General features: G+C 35.6%; 3 protein-coding genes across 3 annotated transcripts in view; 1 reads left to right on the forward strand and 2 right to left on the reverse strand.

Annotated features, from left to right (window-relative positions):
- Positions 1–1,502: 1,502 nt before the first annotated feature.
- LOC112043950 (uncharacterized) lies at positions 1,503–10,416 on the reverse strand. The gene is made up of 3 exons (XM_024079641.2): positions 9,960–10,416; positions 6,050–6,222; positions 1,503–3,165 (listed from the first exon to the last, which is right to left on the reverse strand). The coding sequence occupies exons 1-3, from the start codon at positions 10,294–10,296 to the stop codon at positions 3,001–3,003; spliced, it is 675 nt and encodes a 224-aa protein (XP_023935409.2). The 5' UTR covers positions 10,297–10,416; the 3' UTR covers positions 1,503–3,000.
- A 6,289-nt stretch (positions 10,417–16,705) lies between these two features.
- LOC112043947 (uncharacterized) lies at positions 16,706–19,700 on the forward strand. Its single transcript, XM_024079639.2, has 2 exons — positions 16,706–17,182; positions 18,670–19,700. The coding sequence occupies exons 1-2, from the start codon at positions 16,780–16,782 to the stop codon at positions 19,194–19,196; spliced, it is 930 nt and encodes a 309-aa protein (XP_023935407.2). The 5' UTR covers positions 16,706–16,779; the 3' UTR covers positions 19,197–19,700.
- A 1,306-nt stretch (positions 19,701–21,006) lies between these two features.
- Positions 21,007–24,164, reverse strand: part of LOC112043946 (acyl-CoA Delta-9 desaturase) — a 47,550-nt gene continuing 44,392 nt past the window's right edge. The window contains exons 7-8 of the mRNA XM_024079638.2: positions 23,307–23,467; positions 21,007–22,326 (exon numbers count right to left, since the gene is read on the reverse strand). Of these exons, the coding sequence (XP_023935406.2) occupies positions 22,118–22,326; positions 23,307–23,467 (370 nt within the window). The 3' untranslated portion in view covers positions 21,007–22,117. The remainder of the gene's footprint in view (positions 22,327–23,306; positions 23,468–24,164) is intronic.

Consider the following 24,164-nt stretch of genomic DNA (forward strand, 5'->3'; position numbering starts at 1 on the left):
AGCAATTTAGGGTTCCGGTACGATGTCGAGTAGAAACCGAAAGGGGTGTGGATTTTCATCCTTCTCCTAACAAGGTAGTCCGCTTCTATCTTAGATTGCATCATCACTTATCATCAGGTGAGATTGTAGTCAAGGGCTAACTTGTAAACAATAAAAAAAAATCAAGCATATTTTCCGGGAGTAGCTTTATCTTATTTAGACGTTTAACTTTTTTATTTACGAAAATTCTCCATTTTGATAGCTAGCAATATAGCCAGGGAATAAGTTATTCTAAGTATAAGACAGGGATAACATACCACCGTATTTGTAGGTCAATCATCATCATTATTAACAGCCGATGGACGTCCACTGCTGGACATAGGCCTCCTCCTTTGTATGGACTTCCAAACAAAACGGTCTCAAGCCGCGAGTATCTAGCGGCTCCCTGCAACCCGCTTGATGTCCTCGGTCCACCTAGTGTGGGGTCAACTAACATTGCGTTTTCCGGTTCGGGGTCGCTATTCCAGCACCTTAGGACCCCAACGTCCATCGGTTCTTCGAACTATTTAGCTTGGCTTTTGCCACTTCAGCTTCACATCTCGCTGAGCCCAAGGTGCTGGAATGGCGATCCCGCACTAGAAAGCGCAGTATTGGTCGATCCCCCACAAGGTGGACTGACTACATCAAGCGAGTCGCAGGGATTCGCTGGATGCAGGTGGCTCATGATCGTGATGTTTGGAATTCCCTACAAAAGGCCTATGTCCTGCGATGGACATCCATCGGCTGATATGATGATGATGATGATGACGATGTTTAAAAGTAACTCATGTTGTATTGAGTTATAACGAATAGCATAATTATTTTTGTTTATTATTTATTTATGTATTTCGGTATCTGGCTTGCTCAATTATTCTTAGTTTTCCATTCAAAGTTTGAATGATTTGTTGAAATTCGTTATCAACCCATATTCGGCTCACTGCTGAGCTCGAATCTCTTCTCAGCATGAGAGGGGTTAGGCCAATAGTCCACCACACACGCAGAGAATTAATAAAATTCTCTGGTAAATGCAGGTTTCCTCACGATGTTTTCCTTCACCGTTTGAGACACGTGATATTTAATTTCTTAAAATGCACACAACTGAAAAGTTGGATTCGAACCCACACTCTCCGGAAACGGAAGCAGACGTCAAATCCGCTGGGCTATCGTTGTTGAAATAGAACGTCAAATATTATTTTGATTTCAAACAGTCTCCGATATTGATGGAAAAATTACAATACCGTAAGCTTAACAGACCGTATAGTTCAATCATCGGCAATAGCCCAGATACATGAGAAATTTCTCTCGAGATACTCAGACGAATTTCAATTTATATGCTAAAGGGCCTAGAGATACGTAATACGTGTCTGGGGTGGATTTAAACAATAACATCTTTTTATATTTCGTTTTATTTTATTTCTTTACAAAAAAAATAACTTTAAACACTAACAAATAATCTTTTTAACAATAAAAATGGAACCGACTTCAAAGACGTTTCTTTTCTTTTGATTTTAACACAAAATTACTAAACCGATTTTCATGAAAATGAAATGGGACCAATCTGGAAGTATATTTCAAACAAAAAAATAATTTTCACAATTGGTTAATATATGACGAAGTTATGAGGTAAGAAACATTACAAAACAACATACGTGTTAAACTGAAAACCTCCTCCTTTTTTGAAGTCGGTTAAAAATAGTTATAGGGTTATACTTACGTTATATCGTCATCTATCTTCCACAAAATATTATTTGCGATAAACAGACGAAGATTTTTAACATTATATATGGTTCAAAATTCACTTAGTTCTATGTGAGACATTGCGTGAAATTCCCTGTAGGAAAATGCATGTCAACTAATTCGAGTGAATGCAGAATACCGGAACTGATCAGATTCAAATCATCACTACATAAGCATATAGGTCGCTTTCTGAATTTCTTTCGTAATATTTCTCTTGTTTACACGGACATATAAACATTTAAATCGAATAAATATTTAAATTATTATAGTTTATAAACAAGTTTGAGACAAATATTGAAAGTTTAAAGGAACTACAGTTTACCAACAAACAAATTAAAAATGATGGTATAAATCACTAGTCATTTCACAACTTATAATAATTATAATTAACTTGTTGTTAAATTAATGAAAATAATTTTGATTAATAAGCTTAGAACAATTTTGTATGGTTAATATATTTTATATAACATTTTTAAAACAAATAACACATAATTTAAAATAAATAAGTTATGAAACGACTTGCGTTTTTTACCTTCATTTCTAATTTCTTTGTTAGTAAACAGTACTCATCAAGAAAGGCTGTAGTAATAGTTGCTTGTAGGTGTGTTTAAATATGAGAACTAAATACAATATATTTTCATCTACGAGTTTAAAGCCCTGTACTAACCCAAAGACTTATCAATCAATCAAGCCAACACAAAACAAATGTAGGTTTAGATCTGACAACCTTGTGTAGGTGGAGTTATCAGAAGTTACGTAAAATTTAATATAATATGTATTACAGTGATTGATTAAACAGAGCCTTTCGCCTTTCTAGTAAGAAGTAGGTTTTAGTCATTGATTCGATAATAATTTATTCATTTACTTATTACATTGGAAGATTTCCAATACTTTGAAAATCATACTATGGTTTCTGACTTAGAACGATGCCCTAATAGCACGCTGCGCTACATCGCGACGCCACAGCGTCGACGCTGCGTCGTTTTCCATAAATTTTAAAAGACATGCCACATTAAAGCGTTGCGTCGTTTTAACGGAGCTCCGTTACTACGTCGGACGGTATTTCAATTGTTTCGATCCATAGTTAAATCTGATTGGGTGAATGCGTCGTGCGACATCGGGTCTCGTCGCAACGCAAGTATGGCATACAATGCGTTGATTCGTTGCGACGCAACGCACTAGTTAGGCATCTCTTGTTAGTTATAGCTGTGGCAATTATTCTATGTTGATGTCTAGTTACAATTCTTAGTCAGATATGGTCGCGTCGTTGTCAGATCTGGCCCAGGGTGATAGGAGAGGGCCCGTGGGTGGCCAGGGGGCGGGTACTGCTGGCGCCGGCAGGAGTTCAGCTCGTGGGTGGAACACCAATGGGGCAGGAGCTCCCGCGGCGGAAAATAGTCTCGACACAGCCTAGAAGAATACAGATTTATTAGGTAGGTCATCATCATACTGGCAGAAACCCGGGATTTTACTTATCTAGTATGTGTTACCGTAGGAATACGAAAATAAAATATCATAACTTAAGATACTCTTAATGTAGCTTTCAAGAATTTCGAAAATTTGCTTTGCCGTGAAAGCATAACAAATAAATTTGCGTTTATTTCAGTATGTATGGATGTGTTACTTCAGGCAAAGGGCCTGTAGCTATGTGGCAGGTCGATTCTCTTTCTATAAAAGCTAATGCGTCGAAAATTAAAAAATGTATCGGAATGACTTTCACTATCGACAGGTCACGTGGACGAATTGTCGTTCGGATCTGTCATTCCCATTACATTTAGAAAGTTTATCGAAGCGTTAGCGTTTGTAGAAATAGAATCGATGTGTCACGTGGTTAGGGCCCCATGCATCGTTCGTCCAGTGATTCAGTCTTCGTGGCTATGAATCATGAAATATTAGATTCGAGTATTCAATATACCGTTTCTTGTTTTATAGAAATTCTCAGTAAAAATTACCGTAATTTCGTTGAAATAACCATGTCGTTGAACGCTTTTGTAAAGAAATTTTAATAGTAATAAATAATTATAACTCAAATAAAATAGATAGAGAATTAATGTTAATTAATGCTCCTATTTTCACCCAAATGCAAGTTTTTATTTTTCTACATAAGTATGTATTTTTTACTTCACATTCGTAGTTTTTATTTTAGGAATAAAAAGTAAAAGTTCGTGTCAGAAAGGCGGTACCGTGAAAGACAGTTATTTCCTTTAGAAGTAAGTATGTAAATTAAGATAATTATTATTTATTTAGTTAACTCCACGCTTCAACTTGCATTGTACAAAGAATATATTATTCTGGGAAGTTACCTCTACACAAAATACTATTCTTTATTTTGCTATTAATTTTTAGAATATTCTCACGATTTCGTATACCATCAATTTCTTATTTTTCATTGTACTTATTAAAAATATATACAGGGTGTCCCGTAATTAACGGATAAAACAAAAATGGTAGACCACCTAATTATGTAAAACTTATTTGAATACTTTTGACAAAATCCCAAGGGTGAACCAATTATTCGTTTTTTAGGATTTTTCAAAGTTTTGTATCTTGAATCAGTTTTTTCAATGCTGAAGCTGCTGTAATTAAGATTTTAAACATCTGATTTTGACGTGACAACGTCTTATAATTCGATGAAACCCGCTGCACACTCGAAAAATATGACGTCATGCGTCGTTCCCTCGCTCTAGGGTTGCCAACTTTTTTTACAAGAAATAAAGTATATTCTGAAGATTATTAAACAGTATTTTAGAACAACGAACATTTTCTTTTGAAAAATGCACCCATTCCATCAGTATTTTCTTGTGACGTTGTCACGTTCAACTATCGTCAGTAAACCGACTTTAGAAACAACCGATTTATTGTTAAACATTACGGATTAAATTGCCATAATTAATACATAAATAAAGTTTTATTTACTTACAAAAGCAGCAGTAGTAATAGTGATATTTAGTTTTAAATAATTAAGTTAATCTAATATAATTTTCGTCTAATCCATTAATAACGGGGCGTCCTGGATAATACACACCTAATTGCCTTACTTGTGTTATTATTTTCAGAAAGTAGGTAATTAAAAGAATGATTCACTGGAAAGATCAATTTTCCAATGACAATTGACGTTAAAAAACCTGAATCAAATCAAATCCGCATGAACCAAATCCGCATCGGTTAAGCAATGGACCAAGGAGGATGTTTTCATTTCAATGATCTTTGAAAACGCTTAATTTTGCAATGCGACATAAATATCAGTAAATGATGATAATATCTCAGTAGCATTCAAAATCATGTCTGTCAGTTTAAATAATTAATTTTTTTTTATTAAGAAGGAATTCATTAAGGAACTTAAGCTAAATTATCCTAATAACTATACAAATCATGCCCACGTGGAATGGTGGCAAGAATACTGGCTGCATTGCTGACAGCCAGGCTGAATATTTGAGCAAAAAATGAGCCAGCCCTTCTGTCACCAGTCGAGGCAACTAGCCGCAGTGAAATGATTACGTTGATATAGACCCATTGTAACATTTTCATTAGCAATACAATACAATGACACATCAAATGTTACTTTTCTTTTCGCATCAGATCTTACCTAAATGCTTGTTGGGACATTCCTAATCAAACAATGGACATTTCTTACACTTTCATCAGTCTTGGTGGTAAATTAAAAAGCTGACATAATATTTACCGTTAATTTACTTTGATATTTTTAGCGAAATACATCTATTTCTGAGTTTCGAATTCGTTTCTATCTATCTCTATCTCTAGTATTGTGTTAGACAAACTGAGATTCAGCAGAAATTTTTATTGACACAGTCGATATATAAAAACATCTTTACATAATATTTGACAAAGGAGATGGTCTATTTCAGGTCCACTCTTATACCCCGTATCATTGAAATTTAAAAATACAAGGATTTTATTAAAATTTATGAAAGTAAATAAATCTAACTATATAAAAAAAAACAAATAAAATTAAAACCCAAGTTTTTTAGTTAAATCAAGATGGCGCCCATAAAGCAACTATGACATGACTATTGACAGCAAACATCAAATCGATTACTGCATTGAAAACGTCATCAATCCGCCATTAAACCCTTACATTGTTGCATTTCTTGGGAGATAATGAATATTATTTCGAAAGAGTTAAAGTAAATTCGTAGATTTGTATGATCAAAAATAGTTAAAAAAAATATTTTCTTTTATTTCCACTAGGGTACAATGACTGATCCTGGGCTCCATAAAATTTTTTACCATCTTCTTTTAGCATGCGTGGAATATACCGAATGCTCATAATTACCTGGCTAACAGCTACAATTAGAAGGACGACTCCAATCGCGAGGTTCTTCACAGATATGACTGCCAGAGACATCAGCAGTGTCGAGATAACGCCGAGCGTAAACATTACGGGGAGGAAAATGAATGATAACCGTTTCAGAGCGTTGTGTCCAAACGTTCGGCTGACGCTGTTATCTGAAAATAATTATTATTAATGTTATGAATTTTAAGTCGTTGGTTAGGATTTTTCTTTCTCCAGATTATATGCAATGTAGTGTAGCTCATCATCATCATCATTATCAACCCATATTCGGTTCACTGCTGAGCTCGAGTCTCCTCTCAGAATGACAGGTGTAAGGCCAATAGTCCACCACGCTGGCCCAATGCGGATTGGCAGACTTCACACATTCTCAGGTAGGTATGCAGGTTTTCTCACGATGTTTTTCATTCACCGTTTGAGACACGTGATACTTAATTTCTTAAAATGCACACAACTGAAAAGTTGGAGGTGCATGCCCCGGACCGGATTCGAACCTACATCCTCTGGAATCGGAGGCAGAGGTCATATCCACTGGGCTATCACGGCCCTTAGCTCTAGTGTAGACATATGTTTTCTGTGGTGTAGGTACCTACATATAATACATATAATATGAAAAATTACTAAATTGTCTTGATGTCAACGAAATAGTAAATAACCGGATTAAATAGTAAATAACCGAGGGTTCCGTACGTAGGACCTACTCGTAAATAGTTCAGGAATCGATTGCAGATTTTCCGAACTTTATCCATATTAGATGATTAAATAACTGATGACAGTTATTTAGTCGTCTAATATGTCAAATGAAAGCTTACTTATCCTTAATTTGTATAACTTAATTTGTGTAACTGTATTATCTTTATTCTATAGCTTGGCAACTTCGTTCGTAACACTCCCGATGAACCGCGCGGGCCGGGGGCGTGTAGCGATTAATGAAAAACCCATGAATGATGCACCTCACGTCCCCGCACGCACGATTTCACACCCGCGCAGTCTTTCCCCCGTCGCCCGCGTATCATGGGAGTGTCATCAACGAACTTTCCAGACAGTTTCCTAGATTTTGTACGAAAAATGTGTTTGGCCGCAATTTAACTAGGCAACCTATTTGCAATGTGTCACTGTCATTTATTTGTTATCACTAATGAATAACAGATGAGGGTATATATTTCTAATGCCGGATCTAAGACCAAGATAAATCTTAGTTATTAGGAGATGTATTGTTAAAGATTTGATAGGCCAATGCTATCAAATCTTGCAACCCGTTGCTCCCGCGTAATACCCGTTTTCATGGGAATACGGGAATAAAATATGGCCTATGCTACTCGCAGATAATGTAGCTTTCCATTGGTAAATATTTTTTTTAAATCGTCTTAGTGGTTTAGGCGTAAAAGCGCTACAAAAAGACAAAGTCACATTCGCTACAATACTTATTCATTAAGTTGGATATAATTTGACTTGAAATTCTATATGAGCAGTTTGTTGATATACCACTAACTTAGCGGAATAATTTAAGTTTCTTACTGATCACGCGATCAAAGAAAAATGTCTGCTATTAAGTACAGCGTATTCGAATAAACACTAGAAAATCCAATAAAACCCGAAGTAATAGGGTAATTAAGATTCCAGTGTAAGTATTTTCTAAGAATCGTAAAAGAAACTACTAACACTCCAATGAGAGATAACTTTTTTTACTTTAATTACTAAAATCTGCCCGTACAACCATTTACACATTGCACCTACCTACTAGTGAATTTTATGAATGTACACTGAAAATAAAATTAAATGTTACTCATAGACACCATGCTAATTTTATCTTTAAAAGCCTTATCACAGTAGATATATTACAAGCAGTATAATAACTCGGCCATATTTTTTGAAATAAATACCTACAGCCGCGCGCTCCGTAAACATGTGATAGGGCTGCCTGCCTCCAGCATTTTAATTACATTTGCCAATTTTGTGTTTCCATTTAGTTATGTGATTGTAAATATACTTTTTTTTAAATAAACAAATAAAATACTTTGTAAATTGTAGTAAAATAGGAAGTGATCAATAAAATGCGTGTTGTTTTTTGATTGGTAGATTTAAATAAGGCTGATACTAATCAATGATCTTGAAGGACCTTCATATATTTATTTTGGTGATGCCATCTATCTATTACCACCACACTAAGTGACCAAATAATAAAAAATCGGTCAAGTGCGTGTCGGGCCACGCGCAGTGTAGGGTTCCGTAGATTATGTTAGCACTTTAACCCCTTATGTAATGTACAAAAATACCGATAACGATACCCCCACACTATAGAATAGACGATAAAAAATTGACCATGACTTAGCATGTAGGGAAGGAACTACAAAAAACAAATTGAGATTGACCGGGTTCGCTAGTAGTTTAATAAAAAAATCTGGATAGGTATATTGATATCAGCTGGCTCTTTACTTTTTTTATTCAAATACATTAAAGTATGAGCAACACAATAATGTTGTTAAATTCAAACAACTTCTTTACGTAACTTCTTTATTACCTTAAAATACAGGTATACAAAACATACATGTCATAAGATTTAAATCTATGTATTACATAATAATCAAAGAAAACAACCTAAATGAAGAAGTTAATAAATAATTATTTAATAATATTATATTAACGTTTACGTCATTTACCTATTTACACAATTTTATCATTTAAGCATTTATTTATATATATATTTATTAAATTATGCCTTTAGAATACAAAATATTAATCAAACTTTATAAAAATAATAACTTTTTTCCTAGTCGTCATAATTAAAAAATCCAATACACTGCGTTCGTCACCGCGGCACAGTCGCAACGGTCTTCACCCCACGATCACCCCACGTACGAGCTGCGTAGGTATAGCTTGCGTTTCGACCTTTAGTATGAAGTCCAACTACTGCTTGTAATATATCTACTGTGGCCTTATCTTTGTCATAAGCAGAACGTGTCAACCGTCATCAAATACATTTCGTAGAGAGTATTTTGCCGGACCTGGGTGACGTTGCCGCATGGGTTCGTCGACTTTTCGCGGATGATAGCAAAATAAATAAATCATTATATAATCAAATACATTTTTTTTTTATTCTTTACAAGTCAGCCCTTGACTACAATCTCACCTGATAGTAAGTGATGATGCAATCTAAGACGGAATCGGGGTAACTTGTAAGGAGGAGAATGAAATTCACACCCTTTTCGGTTTCTACTCGACGTCGTACCGGAACGCTAAATCGCCTGGCGGTACGTCTTTGTCGGTAGGGTGGTAACTAGCCACACTTTCGTGTTTATAATATTAGTAGGATGGTAATTTTACGATATTTTCTGATATGAAGTATCAAGTCTCCAATGGCCAAATTGTTGATTTCAGAGCAACCCTATAAAATCTGAAAAGATATCTGGGTCGAGAGATAAAGAAAAGAGTAGTCCTACTTCCTACTAATATTACAATTGCAAAAGTCCTAATAATCGATATAAATCCTATATATAAATGCGAAAGGTCACGATATTTCGAAAACTTGACGTACAAAGTTGAAATTTGGTAGAAAGGTAGTTCGTAGGTAGTAGACGTCCACTAAGAACGGATTTTGCAAAATTGCCGGATCAAGGAGGTTTAAGGGCGGACCAAGTCACGGGCGCCCGCTAGTACCTATTATTATTAACGGAAAGTTGTTACTCTTTAACGTCGCGACTACTGAACCGATTAAGATAGAATGGAGATAGATTTTATCCTGTATTAATATATAGGCTACTTTTCCTTTCAAGTTGCTAGTTTTAGTGCTTTAATTGGAATGTTGATTTGTAAGACATACAGACATTTAGGTATCAGTTTTTAGAGATCTATAAATATTTATAACGTAGATACACATCATGCCAATTCTTACCTTTGCTTAGAAAATCCACAAGCCGTGAGCTTGGTGCATCTTCGCAATGCACTACCGTTAACATGAAGATAGCGACATACGCTAAGGATAACACACCGAACATTCTGCACATTTTGACTAAGTAAAGCACCGAAAACTGATGGTCACAGGTTGCCTGCTCGAATTTGACTGGTGCCAATATGATCGATTGGCAGGATATAAAGTGTCGTACGGAGGACAATTGTCGGCAAAACCAAACATCGAAAAGAAAGTGCAGGACAACGTGATCGTGCAGTAGTAATATCGACCCAGTTATTGACCGCCGGTTAAGGATCCACGGCGAATCATTAACGGGCATACTGTCCCCTTGGACGTTGAAACTTCCTTCGATTCCTATCGATAGAGCTCGTAGGTAGGGTTGCCTACCGTACTATTATAATATATTCGGGTGGTCTGCACTATCGAAGAAATATATTATTAGCAATATAGATTACATCATCACTTACCATCAAGTGTGCAGTCAAGGATTATCTTGTAAAAGAATAATAAAAAATACTAATTTTGTTCTTTATTTTAAATATAAGCAATAGCGTGTAGCGAACGTGCCTTTCGTTGGTTTCTGTTGGTTTTCATTAATTTTAAAATTAAATGCGAAAATACATGTAATAGCTTGGCAAATTCGTTCGTAACACAGCCGATGGTCCGCGCGGGCCGGTGGGCGTGTCGTGATGAATGAAAAACCCACGACTGATGCACCGCACTTCCCCGCACGCACGATTTCACACCCGCGCAGTCTTTCCCCCGTCGCCCGCATATATAAGTGTCATCAACGAACTTAGTGAGCCGTGATAGCCCAGTGGATATGACCTCTGCCTCCGATTTCGGAGGGTGTGGGTTCGAATCCGGTCCGGGGCATGCACCTCCAACTTTTCAGTTGTGTGCATTTTAAGAAATTAAATATCACGTGTCTCAATCGGTGAAGGAAAACATCGTGAGGAAACCTGCATACCAGAGAATTTCTTAATTCTCTGCATGTGTGAAGTCTGCCAATCCGCATTGAGCCAGCGTGGTGGACTATTGGCCTAACCCCTCTCATTCTGAGAGGAGACTCGAGCTCAGCAGTGAGCCGTATATGGGTTGATAACGACAACGAACTTGCCAAGCTATAACACTCTTATTTTAAACATGAAGTTCTTGAAAAATACTGTATTTTTTGAAAAACATGTTGACAACCCTACTCATAGGTGAAAGTAACTATTGTCTACGCAGGGTAACCGTTTAGGAGTACGCGTATAATTAGTTAGAATTAATGAGCATCCAGTGTCCTACTAACACAACTTCATTGAATTGGTTCAAAATTAAAATTATGAATGTTATAATTACCTTCCGTTAGTAGGTAATAAATAGGTTATTTGATAGCTTCTGTTAACTCGGAAATCCTGATTACATAACATTCTATCGTACTAACTCTCAAAGCTCAGTACGGTTGAAAGTTAAGCCTTTGATATAACTTGGGTATCTGTTTGTCCAAGCAATTTAGTGTTTCAATACGATACTGCATATTTCATAATTAGTTTAGAAGTTATGGACTAGTGTTTACTGCTTTGGTTTGTACAAGTTCAGATTATTGTTTAGGAAGTCGGTGCCCGTGTGGTGTAGATTTTAGTTGTTAGTATGAAAAAAAAACACATGAAAGTAAAAAAGAATGTCTTAGGAATAAAAATCTGTTAGGTACGCCTTGAATTAATAGATCACTGGCTTGACACCTCTTTCAAAGTGATCAATAGGTAAAAAATATTATTTTTTCCCTTTTTAATTTCAGTTGTATTTTTTTTAATAATTATTGTTATAAAAAGTAAAGTAGATCATTAGGACTTCAAGCAATTTCTTGATTTTTTTTACGCTGTTGAGGCTTTAGATATGATTTACTTTAAGCAGTAAAAGTAAAATCTTTTTCACATCATTATAATACTTATTACGAGTATATTGTCTAATATTTCCCCACTATTTCATTTTCTCATAGTCACTGCATTTACTGGAGGCGTGGTAACATAAAGTCACGTTCCGTGTAATGGAGGAAGCTTACCATGATAATGTACAATTAAATGAATATTCTATGAGAACCATTTAGACTTATAGACTGGCTAGTCAGACATACCTAACTCATTTCATGAATGCTTGAAGTTTTTTTTTTAATTTGTCATATCTTTTGAATATGACCAATATTCCGATTCCCCTCTAACTAGTCAAGAAAGATGCTTGGAGGCCGTTGGATCAGCTTCCACCTTCACACAGGAAGTAAAACTATAAGAAATGTAAACAGTAATTGTTATCAATTGTAAATATAATACTGTATGACTTTTTCAAAAGAGCAACTGTTGAGTTTCTTGCCGGTATCTTCTCAGCAGAACCTGCCTTCCGAACCGGTGGTAGAATCTTTACAAATAGTCAACTGACGTGTCAAAAGTGCTTGTAAACTGAGCCTACTTGAAATAAATGATTTTTGATTTTGATTTTGATTCTGAAAGACTGTATTAGGAGTGGATACGACAATAGTCTTGCGGGCGGGGTACGAACCAAAACCCCTCTGTGATGCGTCCGGCCATTTCACTGTTGAGCTATTGAGGCTTTTGTTTATCTTTTTGTTTGACGGCCTCCGTGGCGCAGTGGTATGCGGGGTGGATTTATTGACGGAGGTCCTGGGTTCGATCCCTGGCTGGGCTGATTGAGGTTTTCTTAATTGGTCCAGGTCTAGCTGGCGGGAGGCTTCGGCCATACCGCCAAGCGATTTAGCGTTCCGGTACGATGTCGTGTAGAAACCGAAAGGAGTGTGGAATTTCATCCTCCTCCTAATAAGTTAGCCCGCTTCTACTATTATACTTGTATTTGGTACTTGTACCAAAAAAAATATTATTTATGATAGGCACGGTAGTCATGTCAGGCTCTTGTTGTAACTTGTTTTTTATTTTTTTTTTAATTATGTAAGTAGATCAAAGAGCTGTTCTGTTATATAATGTACCAAGTATTTTATACAAACAATATGTTTAGAAAGTGTTTAAGTAAGTAGGTATAAAAAGTACGTAATATAAGAAAGTGTTTTCTATGTTGGTCTATTGGGCTTATAACTTATTCACGAGTAAAAAAATCATCTCGTTTTTGTAATACCGGGGAAATTTCAATTTTCGTAATGTTTACAAATGATAGAGGAATCGATCTGTTATAATAATATTATGCTAGTAATAAAAGTCGATCGTGTCTGACTTACTAGCTGACGCCGCGCGGTTTTACCCGTGTGGTTGCCGTTCCTGTAGGAAAACGTGGATAAATGCTATGGCTATCTAACACTGAAATAATTTTTCAAATCGGACCAGTAGTTCCTGAGATTAGCGCGTTCAATCAAACAAACAAAAAACTCTTCAGCTTTATATATTAGTGTAGATATAGATTCACGAGTAAAAACTCATCTCATTTTCGTAATACCGCTGTCGGGGAAATTTTAATTTTGTTTTCTCGTTACAAATATAGATAGAGGAATCGATCTGTTATAATATTATGCTAGCATAATAAATATAGTCGATCGTGTCTGAAGGACTAAAACAGTAATTTAAATTGCTGCATTTAAGTTTACGCATCTCATTTGGAGGATGCCTCTGAGTATGTGGGACTCGTTGCCTGAGAGCAGACTGAATCAATGATTTTCTACTATTAGATACGTAACGTAGCTAAAAGTGTTCCAAATTCAGCTATTCCACTGAGCGCATGCACTATTTTGTGTTAACATACATCATATTAAATTGAATTTTTAATATAATAATGTAATAAAATAGTGCTAGCCCAGTGGATATGACCTCTGCCACAGATTCCAGAGGGTGTGGGCTCGAATCCCTTCCGAGGCATGCACCTCCAACTTTTAAGTTGTGTGCATTTTAAGAAATTAATTATCACGTGTCTCAAACGCTGAGGAAACCTGCATACCAAAGAATTTTCTTAATTCTCTGCGTGTGTGAAGTCTGCCAATCCGCATTGGGCCAGCGTGGCAGACTATTGGCCTAACCCCTCTCATTCTGAGATGAAACTCGAGCTCAGCAGTGAGCCGATTATGGGTTAATAACGACGAACATTATAGTATGCTCAACTTTTGTTGTTTCGTTGTTTACTATACCTATACGACTAAATATGAAATTAAGACAATTAGGTGACTTTGTTCGCCTCAGTTACGATGCGCTAGTGCCATATCTATAAGGTAAAATCATTGGCCTGAGTGCCCACTCCTATTTAGGAAAGTATCAGGCATTAGAATTTCCACATGACATATAGCGCTTAAGCTACGGTGCACTCAACATAAATAATGAAAATCTTATCAAAATTAATTTTAAAATCCCTATTTATAAGGATCCATATTTATAAGGATTCATATTCATACCTAGATGATGCTCGACATAAAAGGTCTCCGATATGAGTCAACTGTAAGTGCCTTTGCGGCGTTATTACACAATCACACCAGATAAATCATGCGATTATGCTTTCATCTATATACACCATCTTTAAATATCTATACTTATAATAAGACTGTAGCAGGTCCAATTCTGTATCCTCCGGAGAGCTCCAAATGCATGTACTGCATTGACCCCAATGATGATGCAGAACACACAATTTTTTCCTGTCCTCAGTTCCGAGCTGAAAGAGTGGAATATAGTCAGGAATTATCTGGATAATATAATGAAGATCAAGGAGAAGGATGAAAGAGAGAATGGGAAGTAAAATAAGACTCGCGACGTTGGTAGTAGGCTTTATGGCAGGAACACCAAACGTCTAGAAGGTACGAGGGGTTTTTAGCCGGTAAGAGTCCGGCACTACCCAACATGGGTGTTCATGAGGATTTTCCCCCCTACGAAAAATTCAATTCATCCAATTCTGTACATTGAAGATATTTTTTTGAAAATTTTTGTTGGGGGACATTATATAATCGATACTGAAGCTTAAAATATTTTTTTTTCGATTTTTTTGTCTGTCTGTCTGTCCGTATTATTTTGTTATTCGGGCATCACGCTGAAACTACTGAATTAATTTAAATGAACTTTTACTCAGTTTGAGACCATAATATGGAGAAGGTTATAGGATACTGGGAAAATAAATTAAGAAGGGGATGAAATAGGGGTTGAAAGTTTGAAATGGAAGTCCTTCATTTTTAGAGTTACAGGTACAAAAAAAAATTCAAATGTAATGTAATTCAATTTTTTTTTAAATTCAACGCCTTAAGTGGTGTAATAGGGCTTGAAAGTTTACATTGATTTCCACGCGGACGAAGTCGCGGGCGTCCGCTAGTAACACATAAATGACGTAAAGAGTTCATTTCGTTCATATTTTTTCACACTTCGCATTAATTGCCGCTTCTAAATGATTAGGGAAATTACGCGCGCGTGTGGTATAATTAAATACGATTGTATCAAGAGTCGTATCACGTTCTTTTAACAGGTGAAACTATGGGGCGACGACACGACGGTCTCGGTCCGTTGTCCGTGACCGAGTCTATGCTAATGGCATGCATTTGGCAATAATACGGGCCATTTCCTGCATACATGGAATGCAGTGAAAACTTTCGCCTAACTTTTTGGGCCTTGTTTTACATTACTTTTATCTGATTGATTCTTCTAGAATTTGTCATGTGAGACAGTTGGAATGACTTTATCAAAGACCTTAAGGTCTTTGCTTTTTATTTGACTCTTGGTGCTGTTGGCATCAAATAGGTTCAGTTGTTAGGTTGTGTGGTTTTGGATCGTGAGGTGATGGGTCAAATATTTTTTTTTATTATTTAGCTAGTGACATTTTTAAAAAAATAATGTAAGGAAGCTAAAACTGTATGAATTTTTATCTTAGGTTATTTATTTTGCAAATATCCAGACAATCTTTGCTTTTTATGTATAAATTAGTTAACATTGACCTTATTTACCCGAATGTATCACAAAAATCAATATATTAAAACCTAGTCATCATCCCCATTACATCATAAAATGACATCATACAGAATCATCTCTTCGTCCATAATAACAACGGTCTTCGCTCGTGTAGTTTTCTGTTCAATATAATTTATTAACATTATTATCATATTTGTATACTTTCACTACAGTTTTAAAATTCGTTTTATTACATTATTCAAGATTCTAAGTCAAGTGGATTACTAAACTAGTTTCACCTTTTTCCACAAAAAGCATTAAAATATATTTTAGTGTATTTTTAGTGTATTTTCTACAAAAACCATTAAAGGTTAGAACGGTGAAAATTACTTTGCGATCTACATTTGTACCTTTGAAATATTCATAAAAAAAAACATTAAACTCGGTTGTTTTTAAGACCACAAATATCCGTAACACTACCTGCGCGACAATATACGTGACACGATATCTCTATCTTATTTTACTAATTTATTAAGGAAGTAAAGTTGGTGGTGTTATGGGCATTAATCTCTAGATCTACCGAACCAATTTTGATAATTCTTTTACCAGTCAAAAGCCACGTTATTTGTAAGTGTCATAGGCTATACTTAATCCCTGTGTTCTCGCGGGAACGGGAACAACGCGGATTAAACCGCAGAGCGTCGGTTACTGTTAAATAAACTAACTTTATTATTTACCTTTGATACATTATCATACTCAGATTATGTACTTGTACCACAGTAAATGTTTCATAACAAACCGGAATTAATTAAAATTGCGTGCAAACTGTTACTGATTTTATTTATAGGTCCATATATTTTGATCTAGCATTGCTAGCTTTTAACGAAACGTCCCTACCATAGTGATACCAAAGTGAACGTCTAACACACCTCAGTCAACTAGCAGCGATGCGCGCAAGCGCTGCCATTCTATTTTTTGCGGCGTGGCCATGTTTTATTCACGCGCAAAATACGCGTTCGCGCGAAAACGGACGAAATTTCGCGTATGGAATAAATGAAAACTTAATCCGTATTGTGCCGTGTGTCAAAAATCTAGGTCTCTCGAAATGTGTAGCCGCGTACGGCGCGTGGCGAGCGGAGAAGTCTTTAAACCCGCTGGAGTCTTTAAATAGTGAGAGGTTTCCATGGCAACGGTACTACAACGTATCAGATGATGTTCTTTATACAGACCTCTGTGATAGAGCGGAGAGGCTACTCCAACGACGTCCACTTGAACTGCACTTGAATCAAGATTATAGTCTACAGCTTGGAGTGACTGGAAACGGATCGTTGAACGTCGATGTTTTAAAAAGTAAACCTCTTTTAACAAGTTTTTGTTTTCAAAGTCTAGACTTGATGCAATGCAATAGCTAACGAGACGATTTTGTTTCTTTGACAATAAATACTTCGTTAGAGAACACGTTTTAAAAGGATTATCTCGTCTCTAGTGGCTTGGAAAAGGATTTGTTATTGGAATGTGCTTACCTTCATCACTTACGAGATGTTTGTTCTTTTTATAATTTTATTTATTCACAATAATCTAGGTACTGTCTGTGGATCTATGTTTTTTAGACCCACTTATTGTGAGATGTCAATGCCCATAATACTAATATTGTAAAGCGGAAGAGTTAACTTGTGTTTCTTTGTATATCTTTGGTTGTATGTTTGTTCTATTATGTCTCTGTAAGATATCGTAAAAATGTTTTTATAAATTATTAATAGCCAGACGTTATGAGGCATACTTTAAAGAGAAAGGAGGGGGTCCCATAGTTAAAAAAGTATGTTCCTTAAAATTCCAAGGGTGACGATTACCACGCGGTAGAAGTCGCGGGCGTCTGCTTGTTTAAATTAAATAAATTAGCAAGTTTACTTATTTCTTTAGTAAGTACGCACCAGGATTGGTAATTAAGTATACCTATTTTAAATAAATGTCACACGATTATTATTTATTATACTACTATACTAGCAAACGCCCGCGACTTGTGAAATTTAGTTTTTTACGAATCCCGTGAGAGCCATGTATTTTTTGGCATAAAAAGTAGCCTATATGTGGCTTTACATCCTTCTCTATCTTCCAATAAAAGTTCCATTAAAATCCATAAAGCCGTTCCAGAGATTAACCCTGACAAACAGAAAGACAAACGGACAAAATTTTTAAAATAGCTTGACTATATTTTAATATCGTATAAATAGAAATGAAATCACGAACAGACACTTCAATTTTATTTATGTATATTGATTAGTAGATGATGGTAGACGCATTGCATGATCAAACAAATAGATACCTAATTAGTATTCTATAATCAGTGATACTTTTTAGATCTACACGCAAAGTAGCTCGTATACTTTCTTAGAAATTACTTACATATACGTGTAATGAGAAAATGTACACGCTAGTTGAATGAACTAAATACTCACATTAACTGTATCATCATTATCAACCCATATTGGCTCACTGCTGAGCTCGAGTCTCCTCTAACAATGAGAAGGTTTAGGCCAATAATTAATCCACCACGCGGGCCTAATGCGGATTGATAGACTTCACACGCATAGAGTTCTGGTATGCAAGTTTCCTGACGATGTTTTTCCTGCACCATTTGAGACACGTGATATATAATTTCTTTAAATGCACACAACTGTAAAGTTGGAGGTGCATGCCCTGGACCGGATTCGAACCGAATCCGGAGTCTTCGGAATCGGAGGCAAAAGTCATATCCACTGGGCTATCACGGCTCATATATAACATTAACCGGCTCATATAAAACATATCTAAAAATGTATACGTTTTTGTAATTCCAGGTGACATGATATCGGGAAGGAGCAGTATGAAAAAACTCGAGAAATATTTCTACGAACTGGTACCATTTATGGTATTGCCTGGTCTGCTTATGTCTGCGGTTTTGCCCTTCTTCTTGCCAACTTTGAAAATGATGACCCTAGGGGCCGGATTGCTGAACAATATGGCCTTAACGGGTGCTGTATTCACTTTACTCAGAAACAATGCCTTCAATGACAAGTATGAAAAGAAAGTAATCTATCTAAACGATGGTTACCTTAATGATAAATTCGAACCCCTTGCCGATACCCCAGCTGAGTTTGTAGTTGAGGGGGACTTTGACAAGTATCCAGAGAAATATGCGGGTCTAGAAGACACGGATATCAAGGAGTTCCATGTCAATGGTGAAGATTCATTGAACTCGGATTGGCTCAAACAGATATCGGGAAATGATGCCGTAAAACTTTTCCGAAACAACTTTATAGCTAGCGATTGGAAAAGGAAAAACGATGATGCACAGAACACAAAATGGGTCAGCAGAGATAACTGAATACTATTATTGATACGTAATTCTGTGATTTCATCTGAGGAAGAGTCCTAAACACTCCACTTTCTCTATTCATTTATTATCAAAATGTACTGTTTTTAATTTTTGATAGAGTATAAACAAAATATAATGGAAGAAGCAAGTCGTACGTAAACCGTACGAATTATATATAATTATTATTCGTACGGATATAATGTCGGACAATTAACTGGTCGTACGAATTAAAATAAACCAATTCGTACGGTTTACGTGTAAATAGTCACTTCCAAATAAAATAGTACCAATGGAGGTATGGACACACAGAGAAGTTCGTAAGGATATGTGACAAACACTTTATAGATCTAGAATGTATTAACTATTAAGTATTTATTGTTACTATAAAAATAAAATAAAATCCTGAATGCCTGTTTGCCTAGTCTAGTGTAATTTAACTTATTAAGTACATTGTTAAAAATGTAATTTTATTTATTTTGTTGAGGTGTTTCAATAAACATTAATTTAATTATTTTCCTACGCACTTTTACTTAGAAAGTAAATCTGATAGAAAACTAGTTTAGCTAGTTAAATAAGGCTAAACGCACAAGTTGTAACACATAATATCGATGTTATTTTCGAGCTTATTTAGTTCGTTCGTTATCAACCCAAATTCGGCTCACTGCTGAGCTCGAGTATCCTCTCATAATGACAGAATGCTAATTTAGTCCACCACGCTGGCCCAACGTGGATTGGCAGACGTCACTCACGTAGATAATTAAGAAAATTCTCGGGTATGCAGGTTTCCTTTTAGACGTTTTACCTTCACCTTTTGAGACACGTGATATTTAATTTCTTAAAATGCAAATGACTGAAAAGTTAGAGGTGCATGCCCCGGACCGGATTCGAACCTACACCCTCCGGAATCGGAGGCAGAGGTCATCATATTCACTAGGCTATCACGGATTTTAAGATATTCGTTAGAAGTAGATGATGTGAGTTTGTTAATAGGATATAGATCCTAGCGCCATAACATTTAGCCCTATGAATTCATATTATTCAATTCAAAGAAATTCATTCTTTCAAAGAAGTGCTTAGTTATCTGAAAGTCCTATCTTAAAGTCCTACCGACTTTAAACCGGAGGATTTTCAGATCGACCCTTCAGACCACAGAACAGAATACACTAAAGTTAACGCTTGTGCTTCAGATTATGTTCTGGCTACAGAATAAGTAATCAATTGTCATTCAAATGTATTGCGATAAAATTATATCAGGCGCTCATCATAGTTATAATATATTTTATAATATAACTAGTTGAAGTTATATTTTTATAATTTATCTAACTATAACTTTTCACATATCCCGCGGGAACCATGGATTTTTACATGGATGATGTAGCCAACTCGCTTCAATAGCCGCAGCGCAAAGGAGGACCAAACATACACACTTACACACACACGCTTACACACAAACTGTCGCCTTTATAATATTAGTGTTTTATTATGTAGGTACTAGCAGAACCTTGCGGTTTCACCCGCGTAGTTCCCATTCCCGTGGAATGAAGTAAAGCCACTCACAAATAACGTGGCTTTCTATTAATAAATGAATTTACAAAATCGGTTGAGTAGAACCAGAGATTATTTACTCCCTTATAATAATCTTTATTCCCTTATAATACACAAAGATTGATTAATATAGATTAGAATTTAAAATGATTTATTATTTATCATTTATAAGAACACTCAAATCTATCATAATATAATAATATATCGCTAATTGCAAAGTTAACATTTTCATTAAATATATTTGCAATTTTCAGAAAAAAAAAATAAAACAAACTATGAGTAACTCGCATTTATTAAAATACTGATGTTTTTCTATAAATATTCTTTACCGTAATTTGATTTATTCTTACAGTCTAAGTTCACCGACAATAAATTAAACTTAATTATTTGACTTTTGTAAAGAATAAATTAATGTTAGTTAACTTAAACAGTCACCCCTTATTACATAAGTACTACTATCACATTATAATTATAAAATTATTATTAACTGTACAAAAACTAAAAGATATACAATTATCATTGTAATGTTTTTATCAAGCGATTTGATTTGAACGAAATAAGACATATGAGCAGCATGAGATGTAGGCACTACTGTGATAAAGACATTATTTAGTTTGAATTTCACACTTAAAAGTAAGTGACGCTACAAATAACCTAACTAAGAAAACGAAGACAAGTATGAAAGTGTTTCAAATAATAATGTTTAGAAAAGTTTGTTCTGAAAACATAACAATTGATTAGAAAACTTTATAACAAACTTGTACCCAAACCTAAACAAAAGCTTTGGTTAGGTTTATATAAAATCTACATTATTATAACATTATATCTAATTCAACAACTAAACAGGATTATCTTTTAATCTACTATTATTATTGTATTATTATTAGTTATCAGTCGGAAGAAAGGTAATAGAAAAGGTATAAAAATTGCAGAAGATTTGAATTACAGTACTGAGAATATATTTCAATTTGCTACCAATGAAACCAAGAAGCAACACGTTCGGAAAACAACAACAAATAAAGATTTATGGAGAGCATTGTAGTTATAGGAGATTTACCAGTACTGCTAGTGAATGTTAGTAATATTTTTTTCATCATAAATACATTCAAATAACTCATAAATAACTACTGAGGTTACAGATTACAAAATATTATTCCGGTTCGAGAAATCGCACTAAATCTAATTTCATTCCAGACACTCCAGAACTTAAATTCGTAATACAATGCAATAATTTACTGAGTAATCTAAAAATCTAGTTCGGATAACGTCCAATAAAAGTATATAATTAGATTGTCCAGTGTATATATTTGTTCGTAAATTAATATTTACGCATAGCCTATTTAGTACCACTTAATATTTTTTTAATAATTAACCTCTAGTATATTCTATTTGTGTTTATGAGCAATTTCAGCTAGTTTCCTCTCTTCTTCGGTCATGTCTTCGTCATCCCAACCCCAGACTGGGTTTTCGGGATGATGGTGGTCATCGTCGCTGTCGTCAATCTTCTTATTGAAGGGGTGAGATCCATCCCCTGTCCTTGCTACCCTTTTGCGTATCATTTCAACGGACACTGTCTTGAGATCGTACGCTAAACCTGGAAAACAGAAATTAAACGTTTACTAAATTGAAAGCTCGCAAGTGGAAAAAACAAGTTAAAATTAATTTTATTTCTAGCGATTATATTAAATAGTGTTAGGTGTTCATGTAGAGCATGAAAAATTAGGCGCATAAAAGAGGAAACTTATAGTCAACTCAATGTTAGTTGTGGTCAACAACGAACGTTATTTAAACAAATAATACATTTATATCGTCTATAATGTCGAGTTGTGTGTTCAGGAAGTGTAAAAACTATATATTCAATTGAATTAAAGACAAAACTGTGCATGTGTGCGCTTAGTGTTGTAGCTTATTATTCGGATCACTTTTTGCGGTGATTTTGTAGGGACGTAATCGATTAAAAAGTATAAAATTATCATTGGTTTCTAGGGAAGATTTGCGAAGAAGTGGTGCGCGGTGGATTTACAAAAACGGAGGTCCTGGGTTCGATCCCCGGCTGGGCCGGTTAAGATTTTCTTAATTAGACCAGATCTGGCTGGTGGGAGGCTTCGGCCGTGGCTAGTTACCAACCTACCGGCAACGACGTACCGCCAAGCGATTTAGCGTTTTATTTTATTTTTTTCATTTTTTACAAGCTAGCCCTTGACTACAATCTCACCTGATGGTAAGTGATGATGCAATCTAAGATGGAAGCGGGCTAACTTGTAAAGAGGAGGATGAAAATCCACACCCCTTTCGGCTTCTATACGACATCATACCGCTACGGAACGCTAAATCGCTTGACGGTACGTCTTAGCCGGTAGGATGGTAACTAGCCACGGCTGAACAAAACATCTTGGACTGCATCATCACTTACCACTAGGTGAGACTGTAGTCAAGGGCTAACTTGTAAATAATAAAAAAAAATCAGCTCACAATATAATAAGGTAGCCTAGAGCCTGTGGTGTCCTGTGGTGGTCCTGTGGTGATGATGTATTAATGAATTGTTTATATGACTTTTGACTTTGACTTTCTTACCATATTTAGCGGCGAAGTCAATCAACGCAGTTGACAAGTTTGTGCTGTAGTTTCCAAGCTCAGCAGCCTTGTAGTCCCATGGGAACACGTGGTGGTAGTTGTGCCATCCCTCGCCGAACGCGCAGATCGCAACCGTTTTGTTGTCTGTGGCACCTATGTATCTGAAATTATTAAAATTTATACACATAAATAAAATTGCGAACCTTAAGTGGCAATGGGCGGGGCACATAGTTGGAAGAGCGTTGGACGTTGGGGTTCCAAAGTGCTGGAATGGCGACCTCGCACTAGAAAGCGCAGTGTTGGTCGACCCCCCACCGGGTGGACTGACGACATCAAGCGAGTTGCAGGGATTCGCTGAATGCAGGCGGCTCAGTATCGTGATTTTAGGAAGTCCCTACAAAAGGTATATGTCCTGCAGTGGACGTCCATCGGCTGATATGATGATGATGATGAAATAAAATTGAAGTGTATGTTTGAAATTTTCAGTTACAGCTTTTGATTATGTAAATTAATATTAAAGTATATACACCATAAGTACTCATTTCAGATTTTTTTTTTAATTTTGTTTGGTTGTTTGTTATTTACGGATAGAACGATTTTGACGGGACTTTCACGGGCTTATCTACGGGTTATCTAATATCACAGGTAATGATTTGTCTGCTTTTTATTAATATTTGTTTAGTTTTATGCCAACGAATCACTGGTATTGTTAAATATTAATAATTTAAAATTTAAAATAAATAAAATAGTAATAATTATATAAAAAATTAAAATTAAAAAAATATTGTATAATGGTCCTATGCATACGAGTAAAGTAAAATTGCCTACTGAACCTGAAATGAAAAAAAATCGTCCTGT

Source organism: Bicyclus anynana, chromosome 9 (assembly GCF_947172395.1).
Source record: "Bicyclus anynana chromosome 9, ilBicAnyn1.1, whole genome shotgun sequence".
In the NCBI taxonomy this organism is placed as follows: Eukaryota; Metazoa; Arthropoda; class Insecta; order Lepidoptera; family Nymphalidae; genus Bicyclus; species Bicyclus anynana.

Coding starts and splice junctions, on each gene's coding strand:
- LOC112043947 (XM_024079639.2), top strand. CDS start 16,780: ATGCGCGCAAGCGCTGCCATTCTATTTTTTGCGGCGTGGCCATGTTTT. Junction 17,183..18,669: donor GAACGTCGATGTTTTAAAAA/GTAAACCTCTTT, acceptor TTGTAATTCCAG/GTGACATGATATCGGGAAGG.
- LOC112043950 (XM_024079641.2), bottom strand. CDS start 10,296: ATGCCCGTTAATGATTCGCCGTGGATCCTTAACCGGCGGTCAATAACT. Junction 6,223..9,959: donor TGTGGATTTTCTAAGCAAAG/GTAAGAATTGGC, acceptor AATTATTTTCAG/ATAACAGCGTCAGCCGAACG. Junction 3,166..6,049: donor TAATTGTAGCTGTTAGCCAG/GTAATTATGAGC, acceptor GTATTCTTCTAG/GCTGTGTCGAGACTATTTTC.